We start from the raw sequence: 22422 nt of genomic DNA, 5'->3' as shown, positions 1-22422 counted from the left end.
TTTTAAGACACACCTTAAAGCCTATGTCTTTCAATAATATTTGGTTTTCTGCCCAAAAGGCTCTGATGTTACAGGACATTAGATTTCATCGATAACATTGATAAAACACAGTGGGATTTTTCACTTGATTGAAGGCGTTATGTAAGTACAAGTTGTTGGTGTCATAGTGTTCACTTTCTAGTAACTCTGCCACAACATAGCAAGGCCCTTTGACCTGTGAATTTAAAGCAACACAGTTTCAGATCACCTCCATATTCTAAACTGAGGTAGAATAGGTTGCCATAGAGTTAGGAAGTCATACGGCATATTAACAGGGTGGCACAGTGGCACATCAGTAGAGTTGCTGCCTTACAACACCAGAGATTCAGTTTTGATCTCGACTTAAATGAGTTTGTACATTCTCCCTGTGGCGCATGTGTTTTCTCTGGGTTCTCTGGTTTACTCCCACACTCCAAAGACGTGCAGGTTTGTAGTTTAATTGGCTTCTGTAAATGGTCCCTAGTGCGTAGAATAGAACTAGTGAACGGGTGATCAATGGTCCACATGGACTCGATGGGCTGAAGGGCCTGTTTCCACGCTGTATCTCTAAACTAAACTAAAGTAAACTAAACAGGCCCTTCTGACCACGGAGTCCTCGCCAACTATCATTTCAATTATTTCTGTACTAATCTGCGGAGCAAACCCATAAGGAAAGTGTGCAAACTCCATACAGACAGCAACAGAGGTCAGCTGTGGGCGAGGTGAAAACGAGTTACAACCCATTGGTATGAATATTGATTTCTCTAACTTCAAGTAACCCTTGCAGCTCTTCACTATCCGTTCCCACCCTATTCATTATCCTAGTTTCACTGTTGTCCTGGTGAATTTCATTGTCTGTAACTTATTTTCACCTAGCCAACGGATAACAATGGACCGTTTTCTCAATCATCGTTACTTTTTTGCATATCTTTCATTCAATTTTTCTACATCTCTCTATATCACCGTCCATATTCCTTGTTTCCCCTTCCCCTGACTCTCAGACTGAAGAAGGGTCTCGACCTGAAACGTAACCTATTCCTTTTCTCCAGAGGCCTTACTTGCTGAGTTACTGCAGCTTTTTGTGTCCATCTTCGATTTAAACCAGCATCTGCAGTCACTTCCTACACTTCGTGGCTTTAATGTTTATGTCCACACTGACCATCGATTACCCAATGACACATTAGTTTCATGTTATTCATCTTTCTTATCCGATCCATAGATACCAGGGGAAATTTACAGAGCCACGTATTTTTGGAGTGTGGTAGGAATCCAGAGCACCTGGAGGAAAAACACACATTACAGAGAGAATGTGCAAACTCCGCACAAAAAGTACCTGAGATCAGGATTGAACCCGGATCTCTGGCGCTGTGAGTTAGCAGCTCTACTATCCGTGCCACTGTGTTCTAATGCTCTTGTTCCTGAGTCTAGTGGTGCGTGCTTTCAAGCTTCTGTGCCTTCTGCTCTTTGTAATAAACGGACATAGTCTGAGAACATTCATTTTAATCTGATACTGGAGACAGCGAGTGTTTTAACGAACAGGGGTAAAACTGAAAGGTGTTTTGAATGCATCGGTATTGACAATGACTCACTTTGTTGACAGGATGAAGATTTCTACCGACAGGAAGGTGTGATGGATAGCACAGAAGCGCTGCAGATGGATCCTGATGCTGAGACCTATGGGGCAGTGCCAGGGGTAAGTGGAACCTGCTCTTGTTATGTCTCGGGGAGGTCAAAACCAAGGGATATGAACAGTGAAACTAACAGGATGACTCTGGTGGGGGAGGCATGGAGAGAGAGGGGGTGCAAAAGGTTACCTGAAGTTAGAGAAATCAATATTCATACGATACGATATGAGTTTATTTATCCCAGGAGGGAAATTTGTCAGCCAACAGTCACAAAACACAAGATACATGAAACATGACATTAAAGTGACGAGTGGAAAGACCAGTATTAGGGATAACCAACGATTGGGGAGGGGAGTGGGAGGGGGGTGGGGGGAGGGAGGAAGGAAGGAAGCTGGAAAATCGAATGTACACAAAAATGCTGGAAAAACTCAACGGGTGCAGCAGCATCTATGGAGTGAAGGAAATAGGCAACGTTTCGGGCCAAAACCCTTCTTCAGACTGATGGGGGGTGGGGGTGGGGGCCGAGGAGAAGAAAGGAAAAAGGAGGAGGGGGAGCCCGAGGGCTGAGGGAGAGATAGGAAGGGGAGGAGACAGTAAGGGCTAACAAAATTGGGAGAATTCAATGTTCATGCCCCCAGGATGCAGACTCCCCAAGCGGAATATGAGGTGCTGTTCCTCCAATTTCCGGTTGGTTGGTTAATGCGGATCGAGGAAGGAAGGATTGAAGGAAGGAACTAACTAATTAACTAACTAACTAACTAACTAACTAACTAATTTACTAAGTAACTAACTGACTGCTGGGTGCGAAATATGAGGTGCTGTTCCACCAATTTGCGTTTGGCTTCACTCTGACTATTGATCTGTCTAAATGCTGGAAAGTTGGCTCAGTTGAATGAAACTGTGCGGTCTGGTATAGCTAGTGGAGTTCCAGGAGGCACTGTGGCTGATCTTGTGTAGTGGAGATGCTAAAGAGGCTCTCATGAAGTATCCATCCCATGATATTGGATGGTTTTTCGAGTTCAGAGTCAGGAATCGAAGAGCAAGTTTATTGTGCAGGCAACCAAGCAACACTAAACAAGGATGAACTAAGAGGAGGCAAACCCCTATGGACGATCGCTGGGTAACTGAGGTACCAGGCTACTTGTTTCATGAGAGGAATAGATCAGGTAGATGCACTGAGTCTCTTACCCGGAGTAGGGGAATCGAGAACCAGAAGACATAGATTTAAGGTGAGGGGGGAAAAGATTTAATAGGAACCCGAGGGGTAATTTTTTCACACAAAGGATGGTTGGTGCGTGGAACAAGTTGCCAGAGGAGGTAGTTCAGGCAGGTTCACAAGTTAAAAGAGCAGAATTAGGCCATTCGGCTCATCTGGTCTACTTCACCATTCTGATCTATCTTCCCCTCTTTCAGTTTAGTTTATTGTCACATGTACCGAGGTACTCTCAACCCCATTCTCCTGCCTTCTCCCCATAAACCCTGACCCGTACTAATCAAGAATCCTTCTGTGGCAATGAATTCCACTGATTTACCACCCTCTGACTAAAGACATTTCTCCTCATCTCCTTTCTAAAAGTATGTCCTTTTATTCTGAGGCTACGGCCTCTGGTCCTGGACTCTCCCACTAGTGGAAACATCCTCTCCACATTCACTCTATCCAGGCATTTCACTAATCAGTAAGTTTTAATGAGGTACCCTCTCATCCTTCTAAACTCCAGTGAGTACAGGCCCAGTCCATCAAATGCTCATCACATCAAATAACCCAATCATCCGTGGGATAATTGTCGCAAACATCCTCTGGACCCTCTCCAACGGCAGCAAATCCTTCCTCAGATATGGGACCCGAAACTGCTCACAATACTCCAAATGTGGCCTGACCAGTGCCTTATAAAGCCTCAGCATTACCTCCCTGTTTTTATATTTTTGTATTAACATTTAAGAGACATTTAGACAGGTACATGGATAAAATAGTTTAGAGGGATATGGACCAAGTGTGGACAGGTGAAAGTAGTATAGATGGGGCATATGGGTCAGCATGGGCAAGTTGGTCCGAAGGGCCTGTTTCAACACTGTATAACTATATGACTCAATATGGAACTGCAGATGCTGCCTAGCAAAGAAAAACACAATGTGCTGGAGCAACTCAGCAGATCTAGAGGACATGGATAGTGTGCAGACGTGTCAGATCGGACCTTTTATTCATACTCTTTGTCATAGTCTGACTCCTACCTCAATCAGTCTGTAGAAGGGTGAAAACGTGGCCTGTTCATGCCCTCCAGAGATGCTGCCTGACTCGATGAGTAACTCCAGCACTTTGTGTTCTTGGCAAGATTCCAGTATCTACCATTCCTTGTGTGCAGACATCAGTTTTACGTGTAATCTAGTGAAAGAAATATGAGTGCAAATGGATCCGTTTTCTAAGTCAGGGAGGAGGCACAAGAAACAGCAGATGCAGAGAGTGGTGCCCCACTGCTGGCAATGGTTGATGCAGATTCGTTAGTGGCATTTCAAAGGCCTTTGGGCACATGGATATGCAGGGAATGGATTAAGTGCAGGTAGATAAGTGATGGTCTTGGCATCAAGTTTGTCACAGACATAGTGGGCCGAAGAGCCTGTTCCTGCTCTATGTTCTGTGTTCTAGAACTCGTGCAAGCATCCACTGCCACACCTTGGTTGAAACAGTTGGCAATGACATAGATAGGGTAGACAGACAGTCAGAACTTCTCCCATGGTGGAAATGTCCAACACTAGAGGGGCAGAGTTTAGTCGAGATATGTGAGGGCCTGGAACGCATTGCCAGGGATGGCGGTGGAGGCAGATACAATAGTGGCATTTAAGAGGCTTTTAGATGGTCACACGGAAATCAGTTCAATTTCAGTTTAATTTAGTTTATTGTCACGTGTACCGATGTACATTGAAAAGCTTTTGTTGCATGCTATCCAGCTAGCGGAAAGACAATATGTGATTACAATCGAGCCATTCACAGTGTACAGATACTTGACAATGGAATAACGTTTAGTGCAAGGTAAAGCCAGTAAAATGCGATCAAAGATAGTCTGAGGGTTGATAGTAGTCCTCTGGTTGGGGTAGGATGGTTCAGTTGCCTGACAACAGCTGGCAATGCAGGGAACAGAGGGACATGGATCAAGTACAGGCAGATGAGATCAGTTTGACTTGGCATCAAGTTTGGGCACAAACATTATAGGCCGAAGGGCCTGTCCCTGTGCTGTCTTATTCTATGTTCTATGGTGTACCTAAGAAAAGGGTTGAAGGGTTACGGGAGAGGAAGCAGGACAAAGGGGAGCAGGGCAAGACGAGGCAATTAACATGCAGCGGATGGAGAAGAGTACAAGTCTCTGTAATCCATGGAGATGACTCCGAGCAGATGGTTGCAATGGTTATTGCGGTGTTGAATCGATGGAGCTCAGACAAGCAGCACCTGCTTTCAGTAATTAACCTTGGTTGTGATGAATGCAGAGCAACCAGGGAGTGCTGGTCACTATGCAGGGATGCTGGGAATGGGACCTACGACTGCTGCCTGAGCTGCAGGGTTCTCACTCCGCTGAGGACCATTGGGGCTCGTTCTACACGCAAGAAGAAGGGACAATCACCGTCAACATCCTCTCACCAGTCTGCCGGCAATGGTTAGACTTTAGAGATACAGCGCAGAAACAGTCCCTTCGGCCCACCGCGTCAGCGCAGACCAGCGCTCACCCCGTACACAAGCACTATTCTACACACTAAGGACAAATTTACAATTTTCCAAAGCCGAATGAATGTACAAATCTGTACTATCCACTAGTTCTATCCTACACACTGGGGGGGAATTACAGAGGTCAATTCGCTTACAAACCTGCATGGTTTTTGGAGTGTGGGATGAAACTGGAACACCCAGAGAAAACCCACACAGTCACAGGAAGAACGTGCAAACTCCATACTGACAGCACCTGCAGTCAGGATCAAACCTGGGTCTTTGGAGCTGTGAGGCAGCAATGCTACTGCTGCACCACTGTGCCACCCGTCATAGCCTTGATCGCTTGTGTTGAATTTGACAGGTGCACTTTCTATTTATTCACCCCAGGAAAGCAGACAGTACTGACAAGGCCCATCCATAATTGCCCCTGAGAATATGTTGTTGAATCACTGAGTCAAACTGCTGGGCTTTAGAGGTAAAGATACTCTGGCTGAGTTGTTGAGAAGGGAGTTCTAGAGTTGTTGAATCATTGAGTCAAACCGCTTGGAAACAGCCCCTTCGGCCCAACTTGCCCACATTGACCAACATGTCCCATCTACACTAATCCCACCTGCCTGCATTTGGCCCATATCAATCTAAACCTGTCCTATCCATGTACCCATCCAAATGTTGCAAGCACTTTGGAGTTCCAGGATTTAGACTGAGGGAAATCTTACAGAGATGTATAAAATTATGAGGGGAGTAGATATGTTAAATGCACTGATATTTTTCTCCATTTCCAATCTCTTCCTCTCTGTAGGACGAATATCAAGAGTATGAGCCTGAAGCGTGAGTATCAAAGGAACGGATGCACCAAGAACTCTTTCCCCCTTTTACTCTTTTTCCATGTGGCAGTTCTTCAATTCAGATGTGACTAGTTGTAAAATTCTTTCTTTAATCCCCCGCCGAATGTGATTTTGTTCACGGCGTACTTTGAAGTCTTTCATTTGCTGTATTCGAGATTGTTGTGGATTTGACCAGGCTCCATCCCAGAGATCATCTTCCAATGTAATGAGGATCTGGTAAAGAGAGCCTCTCTATTCTGTGGATATTAGGCTGATAATCCATCCTTAGTCACTTGTACAATTGAACATGCTGTCAATTAACAGCCGCACTCTGCACCCTGCTTCCAAAATTCGGTTCTATTGAAGTCAATGGAACGGGATTTCAGACATGTAACACAAAATACCTTTATCACTGAAAAGCTCATAATTGAGGATGAATTTACACCCCACTATTTCTGACCTCCAAAGTTACAAAACTGTCTGTTGTGATAATTCTACAAATGAAAGACTTTGTGTGTGCGTGTGTGTGTGCGTGTGTGAGTGCATGTGTGTGTATGTCTGTATGTGCGCGTGCGTCTCCGTGTCTGTGTGCGTAACTTTGTGCAACCCATTTATTGCTATGTTCTCCATGTCAGATGACTGTTTGCTGAGGACTTTGTCTTGTGTACAATGTTTGCAATAGCCAGCATGGAGCTATGCACATAGGTATTCAAATGTGACACTGAAAATCAGTTTGTGCTGGTGTTTTGATGAGTGTATATAAATATCTGGTGTTTCTGTGAAACCAATTAAATGGAATGTACAAAACATTTTCTGCTGTTGAGTCAGTTTCAATGTCACAGCCCTCTACAATTCACTAAAGCGAGCACCATGGTGAAGGCATACCTCTGTACATTGTGTTCAAGAAGGAACTGCAGATGCTGGAAGATCGAAGGTACACAAAAATGTTGGAGAAACTCAGCGGGTGCAGCAGCATCTATGGAGCGAAGGAAATAGGTGACGTTTCGGGCCGAAACCCTTCTTCAGACTGATGGGGGGTGGGGGGGAGAAGGAAGGAAAAAGGGAGGAGGAGGAGCCCGAGGGTGGGGGGATGGGAGGAGACAGCTCGAGGGTTAAGAAAGGGGAGGAGACAGCAAGGGCTAACAAAATTGGGAGAATCTGTACATTGTACATTGTGCTATGTGCAAACTTAAGCAAGTAGAATTGATGCACTAAAGTGCTTATTTCTGTAGATGTTGCTGAGAGTTGTTGGGGACATGCCAAACTTCCTAATCCTTCTCAAGATATAGAGGCATAGGTGCACTTTCTTGGCCTTTGTTTCGATATGGGCCATCCGACACCCAAAAGCACACCAAAGCCTCTACTTCCCGAAAAGGATTTTTGTAGTATTGCATGTCCCGAACAACTTCCACCAATGTCTACGAATGAACATTTTATTGGGATGCATGGATTTGTATCTCTAACGATATTGCCACAGGTGATATTGCCACATGCAGCCGCAGCATAGTTTGGGAACAGCTCCGTCCAAGACCTCAAGAAATCGCAGAGATTGTGGCTGCAGCCCAGAACATCACACAAACCAACCTCCCATCCATTGACTCCATTTACACCTCACGCTGCCTGGGCAAGGCCACCAGCATAATCAAGGACCAGTCTCACACAGGTCACTCCCTCTCCTCCCCTCTCCCATCAGGCGTGAGGTATGGAAGTGTGAAAACGCACACCTCTAGATTCAGGGACAGTTACTCCCCAGCTGTTATCAGCCAACTGAGCCATCCTATAAACAACTCGAGAGCGGTCCTGAACTACTATCTCCCTCATTGGAGACCCTTGGACTATCTTTAATGTGATTTTTCTGGACTTTATCTTGCAGCATTATGCATTATTCCCTCTATCCTGTAACTCCATGCTGTGGATGGCTCGATGGCTGGTTAACACGCAACTAAAGGTTTTCACTGTACTTCAGTACACATGACAATAAACTAAACTAAACTAAACTATTTCAGTACATTCCCATCATGCTAGAGACACCTGATCTATCTCAAGGATGAAGGAAGGTGTCACTGGGAACAGCCAAAATTCACCTATGATTGTCAGTGCTAAGAACCACCCTGAGGATGGATCCCATAAATGACAGGCGATCGATCTCAGCACACTGGTGGGGATAAGTGTCTTTGTGTCTGTCTCAGCCATGGAACAAACATTTTAAAAAGTACCAACCTCAACAGCCTTTTCTGGCGGCTCGTTCCATACACCCACCACCTCTGTGTGAAAACAATTGCCCCTCAGGTTCCTATTAAATCATTCCCCTCTCAGCTTAAACCTATATCCTCTGGTTCTTGTTTCCCTTGCCCTGGGTAAAAGACCCATTCACCCTATCAATTCCCACCCGCTTGAAGCTTCACCATTAAACTTGGCTGCTTGTTTTGCAATCCAGATTTTGGGAGGGATATTTTACTGAGTCTTTAGCAAATGAGTCATTTTAAAAGTAAAAGTTTTTGAAGACCGCAACTGTACCCAGTTCCTTATTTCCTGGTCTTGTTTTATGTCAAATCATCACCATTCTCAGTAGTCTGGGATGGGCCTACAACACACATTTGCGTCCTGATAGCAATGTACTTGGTTATGAAAGGCTACAAAATGTCCATGGTTTGCCATTGATTTCCCTGCAACATTTGTGATCTTGCATTTATAATCTTTGGCTCATTTGTAATCATGTAAAGTCTTTCTGCTGACTGGTTAGCAAGCAACCAAAATCTTTTCACTGTACCTCGGTACACATGACACTAAACTAAACTAAATTAAACATAAACCTTCCTTTAGTTTAGTTTAAGAAAGAACTGCAGATGCTGGAAAAATCGAACGTGGACAAAAATGCTGGAGAAACTCAGCGGGTGAGGCAGCACTTTGCTCCATAGATGCAGCCTCACCCGTTGAGTTTCTCCAGCATTTTTGTCTACCTTTGGTTTAGTTTAGTTTAGTTTAGTGAAACAGGCCCTTTGGCCCACAGGGTCCGCGCTGACCAGCGATCCCCGCACATTAACACCATCTTACACCCAGTTGGGACAATTTTTACATTTACTAAGCCAGTGTGGGAGGAAACCAAAGATCTCAGAGAAAACCCACGCAGGTCACGGGGAGAACGTACAAATTCCGCACAAACAGCGCCCGTAGTCAGGATCGAACCCGGGTCTCCGGCGCTGCAAATGCTGTATGTCAGCAACTCTACCGCTGCACCACCGTGACCACCCTTCTGCAACTGGGACCATTGGAGTCCAGGACAGTAATCTTTTCAACCCCCAACTAATGATAAAGTGCAGTGAAACACATCGCAATCAAACAGCCTTCTGTACTCTTTTTGCAGACAGAGCACAAGCAAGGTTAGCACGTTACATTGTGGTATGTTGCAGCTCAGTAACATGCCCAGCCCATGCACATATCCTGACCTCGGGTGCTGTCTGTGTGGTCAATGCACATCCTCCTTGTGACACCGTGGGATTCCCCTGGTTGCTCTAGACACAAAGATGACCATGGTTGCAGGGCACAGGGTTGGAGTTTACAGAATTATGGTTATGGATATGAAGCCAATAGAGATTGTTAAGGAATGGGCTGATGTGGAAACAGCATCTAGTATTGTACAAAATCATAAACTATGGGGTTCTATGTAAGTTGGGGCATATGAAGAATGAGCCTTGAGAGTCTATTGCAAAGTCTAAAGTAGAGTAATATCGAACAGACCCTTTGGCCCATCTTGCCCACGCCAACCAACATGCTCCATCTACACTTTGTCCCACCTGCCTGCATTTGGCCCAAAACTAAACCATTACTATCCAACTCAAACTTCTTTGTTGGAAATTAGAGATTGGCAACAGGTTGCCGTCTACCCAGCCAAACCCACATCCTAGCACTTCCTTTAAACATTGGTGAGTATTTTTTGGAGGGTGGTGCATAATGGTTCCGCAATGGAAGACCTGGGGCTGGGTTATAAACCAATGGGAGTTGAGTTTGAAGACCATTTTGAGTTGGACTGCCTGAAGAAAAGGCCTGACCCAGCTCCCTGCCAAGAGCAATCCAGTTAGTTCCAGTCTTTGAGGCTCGTTATACGAAGAGTGGGATGATGAATAGCTGTACCATTCTCAGCTGGCTGGGATTCTGTGAAGGGGCAGTCTTCCATTTTGGTGGATAATGGACGTGCACACTAATAATCAAACGCCGTTCAGAGCAACAGCGGAGAACATCCATGGTCGTCTGTTCCTCATGGGATGAAAATATAGATTGCCAGTAAACAAATCTGAGTATGAAAACAACAAGCAGTTTGGTAAGAATCATTCAATAGATATAGTAGATTCAATCGTGCTTCATTTGTCACATATGCAACTACACAGTCAAATTATTTTTACGTACATTACACATGCAGGCACCGCCATTTTGGCGTCATTATTCAAAGTCCGGTCGGCCCAGATAATTCCAGCTTGTTTATGGAACTGTACAATTTTGCCACGGTTTACGGCTTCCGCCTAGAATCTAAGTTGGTTCAGTGCTTGTGTCACGATAGTTCCCCAGGGTGCAGTGATATAGCATAACAGAGTCATAAAATGAACGGAATTGGTACACCCAAGATTTCTCAAAAGATCTTGGTTTCTTGGATTATCATTTAATTAAATGTCAGTTTTCTCAGCATTGTGATAAGAATACACTTCAAATTAACTCCTTCTATGACATGCCCCTCCTCCCTTCCAGTTTTCCTTCCAGTAACCCCCCCCCCCCCCCACAATCAGTCTGAAGAAGAGTCACCTATCCATGCTCCCCACAGATGATTTCTGGCCCAAAGACTTACTCCAGCACTTTGTGTCTTTTTTGTAAATCAGCATCAACAGTTTAGTTTAGTTCAGTTTAGTGTAGTTTAGTTTAGTTTAGTTTAGTTTAGTTGAGATATACAGTGTGGAAACAGGCCCTTCAGCCCATCGAGTCCACGCCAACCAGTGATGGCTATACACAAGCACTGTCCTATACACAGGGGACAAATTACAATTTTACAGTTAATTAACCTCTTTGGAATGTGGGAGGAAACCAGTTACCCGGAAAAAGCCCGCACGGTCACGGGATAACGTACAAACTCCGTACAGATAGCACGTGTACTCAGGATCAACCCCGGATCTCTGGCGCTGTAAGACAGCAACTCTACTGCTGCTCCACAGTGTTCCTTGTGTCCAAAATGTATCCCCTTTGCATGATCATGTCTATTTGTGTGTGTTTTTTTAATGTTGTAGAAAGAGGCCATTTGGCCCATCAAGCCCATGCTAGCTCTCAAGCAATCCCCTTGTAATTTATTCTCCTTGCCTCCCTGTTTCCACATTCTGTCAGAAAGTTGAATGTAGAATATTTGCAGTTAATTTGCCTTTCATATTCAGCTAATAAAGGATCTTCCCCAGACCAGTCTTGAAACTCGAATAACAAGGGCAATTATATTTGAATACTAACCAGCAATACAACATTGCAAGTATCATCAGGGGCCAGTTTAAGTCTTACGATCAGCCGTGTTAACAGGTAAAATAAAAGTTGTGGGTACATTTGACATTCTGCAAACCTTTGGGAAAATTTTGTGATTTCTTCCAGTTTGTGTCATATAAAACTGCACCAAGCCAAGGAGGGTGGCAATATATTAGGGCGGCACGGTGGCGCAGCGGTAGAATTGCTGCCTTACAGCAAATGCAGTGCCGGAGACCTGGGTTCGATCCCGATTACGGGTGCTGTCTGTACGGAGTTTGTACGTTCTCCCCGTGACCGCGTGGGTTTTCTCCGTATCTTCCGTTTCCCCCCACACTCCAAAGATTTGGAGGTTTGTACGTTAATTGGCTTGGTAAATGTAAAAATTGTCCCTAGTGGGTGTAGGATTGTGTTAATGTGCAGGGATCGCTAGTAGGCTCGGACCCGGTGGGCCGAAGGGCTTGTTTCCACGTGGTATCTCTAAACTACACAAAACAAAACTAAATATCATAGGTGCTGGCTGCTATTATTTAGGATAGAGGTTTTACACCTTTTTTTGAGTATTAAGTTAAAATGCTAACCATGCTAATCACTTCAACTCCCCTTCCCATTCCCATACCAACCTTTCTGTCCTGGTCCTCATCCATTGCCAGAGTGAGGCCATACACAAACTGGAGGAACAGCACCTCATATTCCGTTTGGGTCATTTTCGCTAATTTTCTCCCCCTGGCTTCACAGTCCCCAATTTTTCAAACCTGTCCCACAACTTCTGCTCTTATCTCTCACCTTTGTTCCAGCCACCAGCCTATCAAAATCCCCCTCACCTGTGTCCATTCATTACCTGCCATGCTCTGTCCTGCCTCGCCCCTTCTCCAGCTTTCTCCTCCCCACTTACAATCAGTACGAAGAAGGGTCTCAACACGATGCACACCAGAGATGCTGCCTGACCTGCTGGGTTACAGCCCTGTCCCACGAGTTAATTCCAGGAGCACTCCCGAGTTTAAAAAAAATCAAACTCGTGGGAAGCACGGAGAATGAACGTAGCGGGTACGTCGGAGCTCAGGGACGGCTCTTACCGGCTCGTAACGCCAACGGCAGGTACTCGGGACGACTCGCTAACGACAGGTAAGCACGGGAAGACATGAAGATTTTTCAACATTTTGAAAAATGTCCACGAGAACCCCAAGTACCGACGAGTGGCCATTACCGTAAATCTCCGAGATCGAATCAGGGCAAACTCGGGAGAGCTCTTGGAATGAACTCGTACCGTGGGACAGGGGTTTTATTCAAGCACTTAAGGGCCTGTCCCACTTTGGCGTAATTTGCGCGTAAATTACGTGACATCATTTACACGTCACGATTCCGTGCGCATTACGCGCGCATGGTGCGTGGTGACGTAGGCAGTGATGCGCGGTCGCGCGCGGCGCCCCAGGATTTTGGGATGTACAAAATCTCCGCGCATCTCACCTGCGTGATGCGCTAATGACGCCCAAGTGGGACAGGCCCTTTAGTGTCCAAGATGAGCTCAAAGGTTGATTGACGCACATAATGAGCTCAGCTCTGCTGTAGCACCTGTTGGATCCGCTTCAACAGGTAATTAAACCAATGAGTGCAAAAGGTGGGAACACTTGTACCCCTGCACTGCCTTTCACAACTCCAGCAGTCAGAAGTGCTCGGCAACCAATGGATTACAGTAAAAGACAATAAACAATAGACAATAGGTGCAGGAGCAGGCCATTTGGCCCTTTGAGCCAACACCACCATTCAATGTGATCATGGCTGATCATTCCCAATCAGTACCCCGTTCCTGCCTTCTCCCCATATCACCTGACTGATTTTTAAGAGCCCTATCTAGCTCTCTCTTGAAAGCATCCAAAGAACCGGCCTCCACCGCCCTCTGAGGCAGAGAATTCCACAGACACAAAGTGCTGGAGTAACTCAGCGGGTCAGGCAGCATCTGCTACCTTGTTGAGGAGTCCCAACCGTTGATTTTTGACTTGGAGAGTTTGCCTTCGATACAAGGTTTTCTGTTGGTACGATCAAAGGACCATTTACAACTCGTAGGTCTTTTCAATTGTCCCAATACAAAAAATTTCCACAGCCGCACTTTTTACATTGGAAAAAAAATAGCAGATGCATGAAATCTGAAATAGAAACTGAAAACTGAAGAAAGTGGTGCAGCAGTAGAGTTGCTGCCTTACAGCACCAGGGATTGGGCTCAATCCTGACTATGGGTGCTGTCTGTACGGAGTTTGTACCTTCTTGCCGTGACTTTGTGGGTTTTCCCTAGGTGCTCCGGTTGGCTCTGACATTCCAAAGAAATGTAGGTTTGTAGGTTAATTGGCTTCTGTAAATTGTGCCTAGGATAGATCATTAGTCAGTGTAGACTGGGTGGGCTGAAGGGCCTGTTTCTATACTGTATCTCTAAATTAAACTATATTAAAATGTTTGAAACACTCAGCAGGTCAGGCAGCATCTGTGAGGAAAGAGAAACAGTTCATGTTTTAGGTCCGTGACCCGTCATCAGAACATTTTCTACTTTCTACCTTTTACTTTGCTTCTCTTCCTATTCAGTCATTAGTTGATTACAGCAAAACTTCCACAGTCTCTTCTCTGGTCAATTAAAGCATTTCAAACATATTATCTGAGTAAACTATACCGACCATGTCCCTGGTTACCTAAGAATTCAGCTTCAGATCATTTTATTGTTGAATACATCAGGTGCATTGAAATTCCTTGTTTGCATGCTCACAGAATGAACAGTACACATACAGTAATAATAAATACGACAGCAATGGAAAAAACAGCAAAATGGTGCAAGATTGCTGTGCAGAATCAAAGTAGTGCAAAAGGATTAAATGAATGAATGAATGAATGAATAAATAAATTTATTGGCCAAGTATGTTCACATACAAGGAATTTGCCTTGGTGCTCCACCCGCAAGTGGCAACGACATACAATGACAGTTAGGAATGACACATAAAACATTAAACATTAATAATAAAACATTATTGATTAAACATGTGAATTAAATAAAATACCAGAGCAAAAGGAGGCTACAGATTGTTGGTTATTGAATAGAGCTGCTACTCGTGGAAAAAAGCTGTTTTTATGTCTGGCTGTGGCAGCTTTGACAGTCCGGAGTCGCCTTCCAGAGGTAAGTGATTCAAAGAGTTTGTGGCCAGGGTGAGAGGGGTCAAAGATGATCTTGCCCGCTCGCTTCCTGACCCTTGCAGTGTACAGTTCGTCAATGGAGGGAAGGTTGCAGCCAACAACCTTCTCAGCTGATCGGACAATTCGCTGCAGCCTCCGGGTGTCGTGCTTGGTGGCTGAGCCAAACCAGACCATGATGGAGAACATGAGGACAGACTCTACAATGGCCGTGTAGAATTGGACCATCATTGCCTGTGGCAGATTGTGCTTCCTCAGCTGCTGCAGGAAGTACATCCTCTGTTGTGCCTTGTTGACTAAAAACGTATAATGACAGAGTATCCATATGATGTAGAGTTGAGAGTATGTGGCAGTATCTCCAGGATTGGGAAAGAGCCACATGAGGAATCATGAATCAAGTCATGAGTCAAGAGAAAGAAGAGAGGGAATCAAGGGTGTTTAAATGTAATAATTGTACCAAAAAACGAACAATGGCATTCTTACTTACAGTAGCACAACAGGTCTGTAGACACAGTACTCAAGCATAACATAATAAACAAAAACAAAAAAATATTATTTAAAACCACAAATATTAATCCTAATGTAAAAGCCTGAAATCTCTGCGACAGATGAATGTACAATTGAGGAGCCAAGACTGAGTTTGGTAAATGACGAGTTTGAAGAATTTCTGTCGGAAAGACCTCAATTAAATTCTTATAGACAATAGATGCACATTAGACAATAGGTGCAGGAGCAGGCCATTTGGCCCTTCGAGCAAGCACCGCCATTCAATGTGATCATGGCTGATCATCCCCAATCAGTACCCTCTGTTCCTGCCTTCTCCCCATATCCCCTGACTCCGCTATCTTTAAGAGCCCTATCTAGCTCTCTCTTGAAAGTATCCAGAGAGCCTGCCTCCACCGCACTCTGAGGCAGAGAATTCCACAGACTCACAATTCTCTTATACATATGTGGGCTTTATGAGATGCAAAGACATCAGATGTTCATTATTCATTATTTCTACACGGTGCAGCCAATAGGTCTGTATGAGGAAACAAGGAACTGCAGATGCTGCTTTACAAAAATAGACACAAAGTGCTGGAGTAACTCAGCACAACAGGCAGCACCTCTGTAAAACATGGATAGGTGACATTTCGGGTTGGGACCCTACTTCTGGTCTGTGTGCATTCTTATGAAAGTCTTGCGGAGGTGATCTTTCCATGGCTGTTCGAGTGTAATCATGAATTATTGGTTAGTCGACTTTTTATTCAAGTAATATACAGCAGAATAGTTTATTTTAGAGATACAGTGTGGAATATGGCCCTTCAGCCCACCGAGTCCATGCAGACCAATGATCACCCATACATTAGTTTTATCCCACTAGAGGGACAATTTACTATTTACAGAAGCCAATCAACCTGCAAAACTGCACGTCTTTGGGATGTGGGATAAAACCAAAAAACCCGGAGAAAACCAATGCAGTCACAGGAAGAACGTGCAAACTCCATACCAACGCATCCAAGGTCAGGATGGAACTCAAGTTATTGGCACTGTGAGGCAGCAACTCTACCGCTGCGCCAATATAAAAGTTGAAGGATTCACCTCAGATGACCTATTGATAATAATAATAATAAATTTAATTTTTATAGCGCTTTTCTAAGACTCAAAGTCGCGTTACAATAGTAACAGACAATAGCAAACGGAGAAGCGGCGAACAAACAGCGCCAGCGTCCTCTCCGTGCAGCACATAAAGAAAGAATACAGACATAACAATAATAAAGACATTTAAACATAAAAACATCCCCCCACAATGGTTCCCATTATGAGGGAAGGCACAAAGTCCAGTCCCCATCCCCAGTTCACCCATAGTCGGGCCTATTGAGGCCTCCACAGTTGCCTCCACGGAGGCCCGATGTTCCAGGCTGTTCTCGCCGGGTGATGGTGCTCCGGCGTCGGGAGAATCTTCACAGCGGCATGGGAACCCTGGAACGGCCGCTTCCGTACTGGAGACCGCGTCTTCCGAAGCCAACAAGGCCGCGCCGGATGGAGCTCCACAACTGGTGATCTCGGCGAGAGATCCCAGGCTCCCGATGTAAAGTCAGCACCGCCGCCCGCAGCTGGCCCTTCCTCAGACCCGCAGCTCCGCGATGTTTTTTATCGCCGGTCCCAGCATACCGGAGTTCCAGCCCGGCGACCCGGGCAAGGCATCGCCTGCTCCGCGATAGCGCTCCAGCGCTGTGCCGCCGCCGAAACCGTGGTACTGGGCGGTCCCCGACAGGAAACGCCACTCCATGCCCGCTGGTAGGCCGCGAGGACGGGTCGAAACTGCACTTTACAGTTCCAAACAAAACACTTTAACTAACTAAAAATAAAATAAAAAGATGAAGAGGCAGACAGCTGCTGGCTGGGCAGCCATGCACAGGACATTTGATTGCATTGTTAACTTCAGACGAGCTTGAGCTTACTGCTTGGCAGCTTGGAAGAGAAAATGGGCTGCACAGTGGTGCAGTCGTAGAGTCCCTGCCTTACAGCACAAGACACCCAGGTTTGATCCTGAGTCCGAGTGCTGTCTGTACGGAGTTTGTACATGCTCCCTATGACCGCGTGAGTGTTCTCCAGTTGCCCCAGTTTCCTCCCGCATTTCAAAGACATACAGATTTGTAATTGTCCCTAGTGTGTAGGGTAGTGCTAGTGTACCGGATGATCGCTGGTCGGTGCAGACTCGGTGGGCCGAAGGGCCTGTTTCCACACAGTATTTCTAAAGTCTCTAAAGTATCTCGTAAAAAAAAAGGAAATTGGAGGGAAGGTAACTGAACCAAAAGCAACATTGTGATTGGCATCCTAACCTGTTGGGAGGCAGCAAAGAAAAACGATTCAAAGAACAGAAGATAGTCCAAGAGAGGAAGATCGATGTGGAAGTGGAACACTCTAAGAATGTACAAGTGTGAAACAATAACTTGTTTGAATTGGAGAAGTCAAAAGTCTGGAAGCTGATCAATAATTTCAATGCGATACACATGAGGAAGTCAGTGATGGTGTAATTATTACAGAATTGAATATGAAAGAAGACTTAGATTAACAAAGGTAGCTGTAGATCAGTATGGCACAGACACATCAGAAGTAATTATTTTCGCAGGAATTGTTTTTCGGACTGGAGGCCTGTGACTAGCGGCGACCTTTACTGCCTGTGGTTTATAACAATGATTTGGATGAGAATGTACAAGACACGATTAGCAAGTTTGTAGATTACACAAAAGTGTGTGGCATCGTAGAAAGAGTAAAGAAGGATATCAAAAATTGCAGCAGGATCTTGATCGGTTGGGCAGGTGGGCTGAGGAATGGTTAATGGAGTTTAATACAGATAAGTGCGAGGTGTTGCATTTTGGGACGCAAACCAGGGCAAGATCTTCATAGTAAATGGCAGGGCTCTGGGTAGTGTTGTAGAGCTGTGGGATCCAGGAGTGGCGTCATATGTAGATAGGGTGGTCAAGAAGGCTTTTGGCACATTGGCCTTTATCAGTCAATGTATTGAGTATCAACATTTGGAGGTTATGTTACAGTTGTATAAGACATGTTTGGAGTATTGTATTCAGTTTTGGTCACCGAAGCGCAGGAGGATGACGGGTGATCTTATAGAGATGTATACAATCATGAGGGGAATAGATAGGGTAAGTGCACAGAGCATTTTCCCCAGAGGAGGGAACAAGTTCGAGGGGAAAGACATAATGGGAAATCGAGGAGCAACGTAATTTACACATATGGCGGTGTGTATATGGAACAAGCTGCCGAAGGAGATAGCTAAAGCAGGTATTATCACACCATTTAAATGGCATTAAAAGGTACATGGATAAGAGAGGTATGGAAGGATATAGGCCAAACGCAGGCAGGTGAGGTTAGTATAGATGGGGCATGTTGGGCGGCATAAGCAAGTTAGGCCCAAGGGCCTGTTTCCATGCTGCATGACTCATAAGGTCATAAGGAATAGTAGAATTAGGCCATTCGGCCCATCAAGTCTACTCCGCCATTTAATCATGGCTGATCTATCTCTTCCTCCTAACCGCATTCTCCTGCCTTCTCCCCATAACCTCTGACACCTGTTACTGATCAAAAATCGATCTATCACTGGCTTAAAAATATCCACTGACAGCCTCCACAGCCTTCTGTGGCAAAGAATTCCACAGATTCGCCACCCTCTGACTCTATGGATCTGTATGCAAAAGTTGTCCCCAAGGCCCCCTTTAAATGCTTCCCTTCTCACCGTAAGAATACGTCCCCTACTTTGAGAGTATCCAACACTAGCAAAAGGACTGTAACCATTCACCTTCCCTTTATCCACACCCCTCATGATTTTATATACCTCTATAAAATCACCCTCTTCTACATCCCTGGTACTCATGAAGGGATTTACTTGATCCCAACTACCTATACTGGATATGTGCCTCCTTTCCTGACCAGTGCCTTGATATACCACGTCATCCAGGGTTTCTGTAACCTCCAGCCTTGCCCTTCACTCTAACGTTTTCAAGAGGGAATTAGATATTCAAGGGATTAGGGGTAAAAAGCAAGAACGGGGTACTGATTTTGGATGATCAGCCATGATCATATTGAATGGCGGTGCTGGCTCGACGTGCCGAATGGCCTACTCCTGCACCTATTGTCAATGTTTCTATGTAACAAGTATACGCTGGCCCTGATCTCTACCTATCTCACATTAAAAGCCTCCCACTTGCCAGAAATCCCTTTGCTTGCAAACATCTTCTCCCTACCAACATTTGTAAAGGGGCTGTCCCACTTGGGCGACCTAATTGGCGAGTTTAGAAGAGTTTGAAAAAAGGACATGTTGAAGACCTCCTTCGACTATGTAGAAGACCTCCTTCGACATCCTTCGACGATGTTGAAGACCAGCTTCGACTAGCTACGACTAACTTCGGGAAAATTGGACACCGAATAGTAGAGCGTGAAGACGACCTCCTTCGATCTCCTTCGACCTCCCTTCAACTGTGATGAAGACTCTCTATGACTACCTTCGACTACCTTCGACCACCCTCGATTACCCACGACTAACATGCCGACCTACTACGACCTACTACGACCTACTATGACTAAACCTACTAGTAAAAAAAGTATCGATTTTTTCCATGGCATATTGAAAAAACACCGCAACCTAGCTGAGGCCTCGAGTACGCTGAGACCACTCTCGAGCATGAAGGAGAGTTACGAAGACCTCCTACGACCACGTGTTGACCATGCTGCGAGTATGAGTCGAGGGCAAACTCGCCAGAACTCGTGGATTAGGTCGCCCAAGTGGGACAGGCCCTTAAGTTCTTGTCAAATGCTTTCACGGGGAAGAAAAGTCAATGTTCAACAGAAATAATATTGACAAAAAGGCTATTCATTTTCATTACATTTATTGATGGGTAAAGCATTTGAAAATGTAGTAAAATCACAACAAATTAGACACCAAATAACACAGCATTAATTACTTTCCAAGCTCATTTGTTCAATTGTCTGTAAGATTGTAATTCAATTTTTATCCTGCATGTTCTGGCAACCAGCGTCAATCAGTTTGTTAATTTGTTGTGTTTAATCATTATCAGTCTGACAGTGAATGACTCTGTGAGTGTGTCGATCAATCTGAAGATGGTGAGGACATTTCTAAAGGAGTCCATTGACTCTCTCATCCTCTCCATTTGCTACTGAAACCTTGGCGAAGAAAAGACTAATTCATGGTCGAATGAAGACTCTATTCCACCCAACCCCCGAGGCTGTGTACGTTCAAGTAAAGGCAATTACTGACACCTAGTCAAAGCATAGTTTGACCCAGATAATCACCAAGATAGTTGGCAGATAAAGCATTAAGAAGGATTGGACCACCACAAAGCACTATCAGAAAAATATTGGAACATACAAGATACAGCACAGGGACAAGCCCTCAATGTCCATGCCAAACATAATAGCAGTTTAATCTAACCTTCCTCTGCCTGCACATGATCCATATCCCTCCATTCCCTGCATTTCCATCTACCCACCTAAACATCTCCTCAGTGTCAATATTGTATCTGCATCTACCACCACCCTTGGTACTTCCCAGGATCCCACAACCCCTGTGTAAAAAACTTGCCCCGCTGTCAAAGAAGATTCACCAGAATAATTCCGGGGATCAGAGGATAACTCTATGAAGAAAGGTTCAATAGATTTGGTCTGTATTCTTTGGAGTTTGAGGTACAAAGGAGGCTTGATGGGCTGAGATGTTGAGATGGTTTCAGTGGGAAAATCTTGAACGAGGGGACATATTTTCAAGAGTATGGGCTGGTCGTTTAAAACCGAGGTACTTAGAAACGTCTTCAAGCCAAGTCAAGTTTATTGTCATAAGCGCGTATAAAGGAGAACAGATACAATGAAAAGCTCGCTTGCAACAGAATTACAGGCACATAGTTTCAGCCAAGACTCAAACAAAAGTGTATATAAATTATACCTACATTCTTTAAACATTGCCCCTCTCACCATAAAGCTATGCCCTCTGGTCTTTGACATTTCCACCCTGGGAAAATGTTCTGTTCACCCTATCTATGCCCACCATTCTTCGATATATTTCTAATAGGTTTCCTCTGATTTGGATAATAAGACTCAAAAAGGACTGGTCTGTACTTGATATCTCATTCAAATGCTATAACCACTGGCTCCCAGTTAAGTAAAGCCTTGATTTTCAAATCCTCTTTCTTGTTTTCAAATCTCTCCATTACATTGCCTCTCTCTAACTCTGTAAGCTCTTAAGATATCTGCATTCCTCCAGTATTGGCCCCTTGAGCATTTCCAGATTTAATTGGAGGCATATGACCATACCACATGGAAACAGACCCTTCGGCCCAACTCATTCATGCCACCATTACTCCACCATTGGTGGTTGTGGCTTCAGATGCAAAGTCCTCTCCTGGAACATTTTATTTCAGATTACCTACACCTGCATTTTTGCTTTGTAAATATTCATTTATGAAGTCGTAGAACCTTCAACATGGATGCAGGCACGTCATCTCACCTTGTCCATGTGGACCAAGTTGACAAACTGAGCTAGTCGCATTTGTTTGCATTTGGCCCATGGCGGTCTGAAGGGGCTGTCCCACTTGGGCGACCTAATCGGCGAGTTCTGGCGAGTTTCCCCTCGACTCATACTCAGAGCATAGTCAACACGAGGTCGTAGGAGGTCTTCGTAACTCTCCTTCATGCTCGAGAATGGTCTCCGTGTACTCGAGGCCTCAGCTAGGTCGCGGCATTTTTTTCAATATGTTAAAAAGTGCCCGCTAGTAAAAAAAGGTCGCCGTGGAAAAAAATCGATACTTTTTTTTACTCGTAGGTTTAGTAGATCGGCATGTTAGTCGTAGGTAATCGAGGGTAGTCGAAGGTAGTTGAAGGTAGTCGTAGATAGTCTTCATCATAGTCGAAGGGAGATCGAAGGGCGGTCGAAGGAGATCGAAGGAGGTCGTCTTCACCCTCCACTATTCGGCGTCCAATTTTCCCGAAGTTAGTCGTAGCTAGTCGTAGCTAATCTTCAACATAGTCGAAGGAGGTTGAAGGAGGTCTTCTACATAGTCGAAGAAGGTCCTCAACATGTCAATTTTTCAAACTC

The 22422-nt window shown here is 44.9% G+C and overlaps 1 protein-coding gene across 3 annotated transcripts in view; it reads left to right on the top strand.

Moving 5' to 3' along the window:
* Window positions 1–6970, top strand: part of snca (synuclein alpha) — a 77194-nt gene extending 70224 nt beyond the window's left edge. For 2 of the 3 annotated variants that reach the window (XM_033022346.1, XM_033022329.1), the window contains 2 exons: window positions 1619–1711; window positions 6137–6970. In XM_033022346.1, coding sequence (XP_032878237.1) covers window positions 1619–1711; window positions 6137–6169 — 126 coding nt within the window. In that variant the 3' untranslated portion in view covers window positions 6170–6970. The remainder of the gene's footprint in view (window positions 1–1618; window positions 1712–6136) is intronic. The other variant, XM_033022338.1, reaches the window with a different exon arrangement.
* The last annotated feature ends 15452 nt before the right edge of the window (window positions 6971–22422 follow it).

The sequence above is a fragment of the Amblyraja radiata genome, chromosome 1 (assembly GCF_010909765.2).
Source record: "Amblyraja radiata isolate CabotCenter1 chromosome 1, sAmbRad1.1.pri, whole genome shotgun sequence".
Classification (NCBI taxonomy): Eukaryota; Metazoa; Chordata; class Chondrichthyes; order Rajiformes; family Rajidae; genus Amblyraja; species Amblyraja radiata.
Note: the sequence above shows the minus strand (reverse complement) of the source record. Positions and strands in the feature narration are given on the sequence as shown.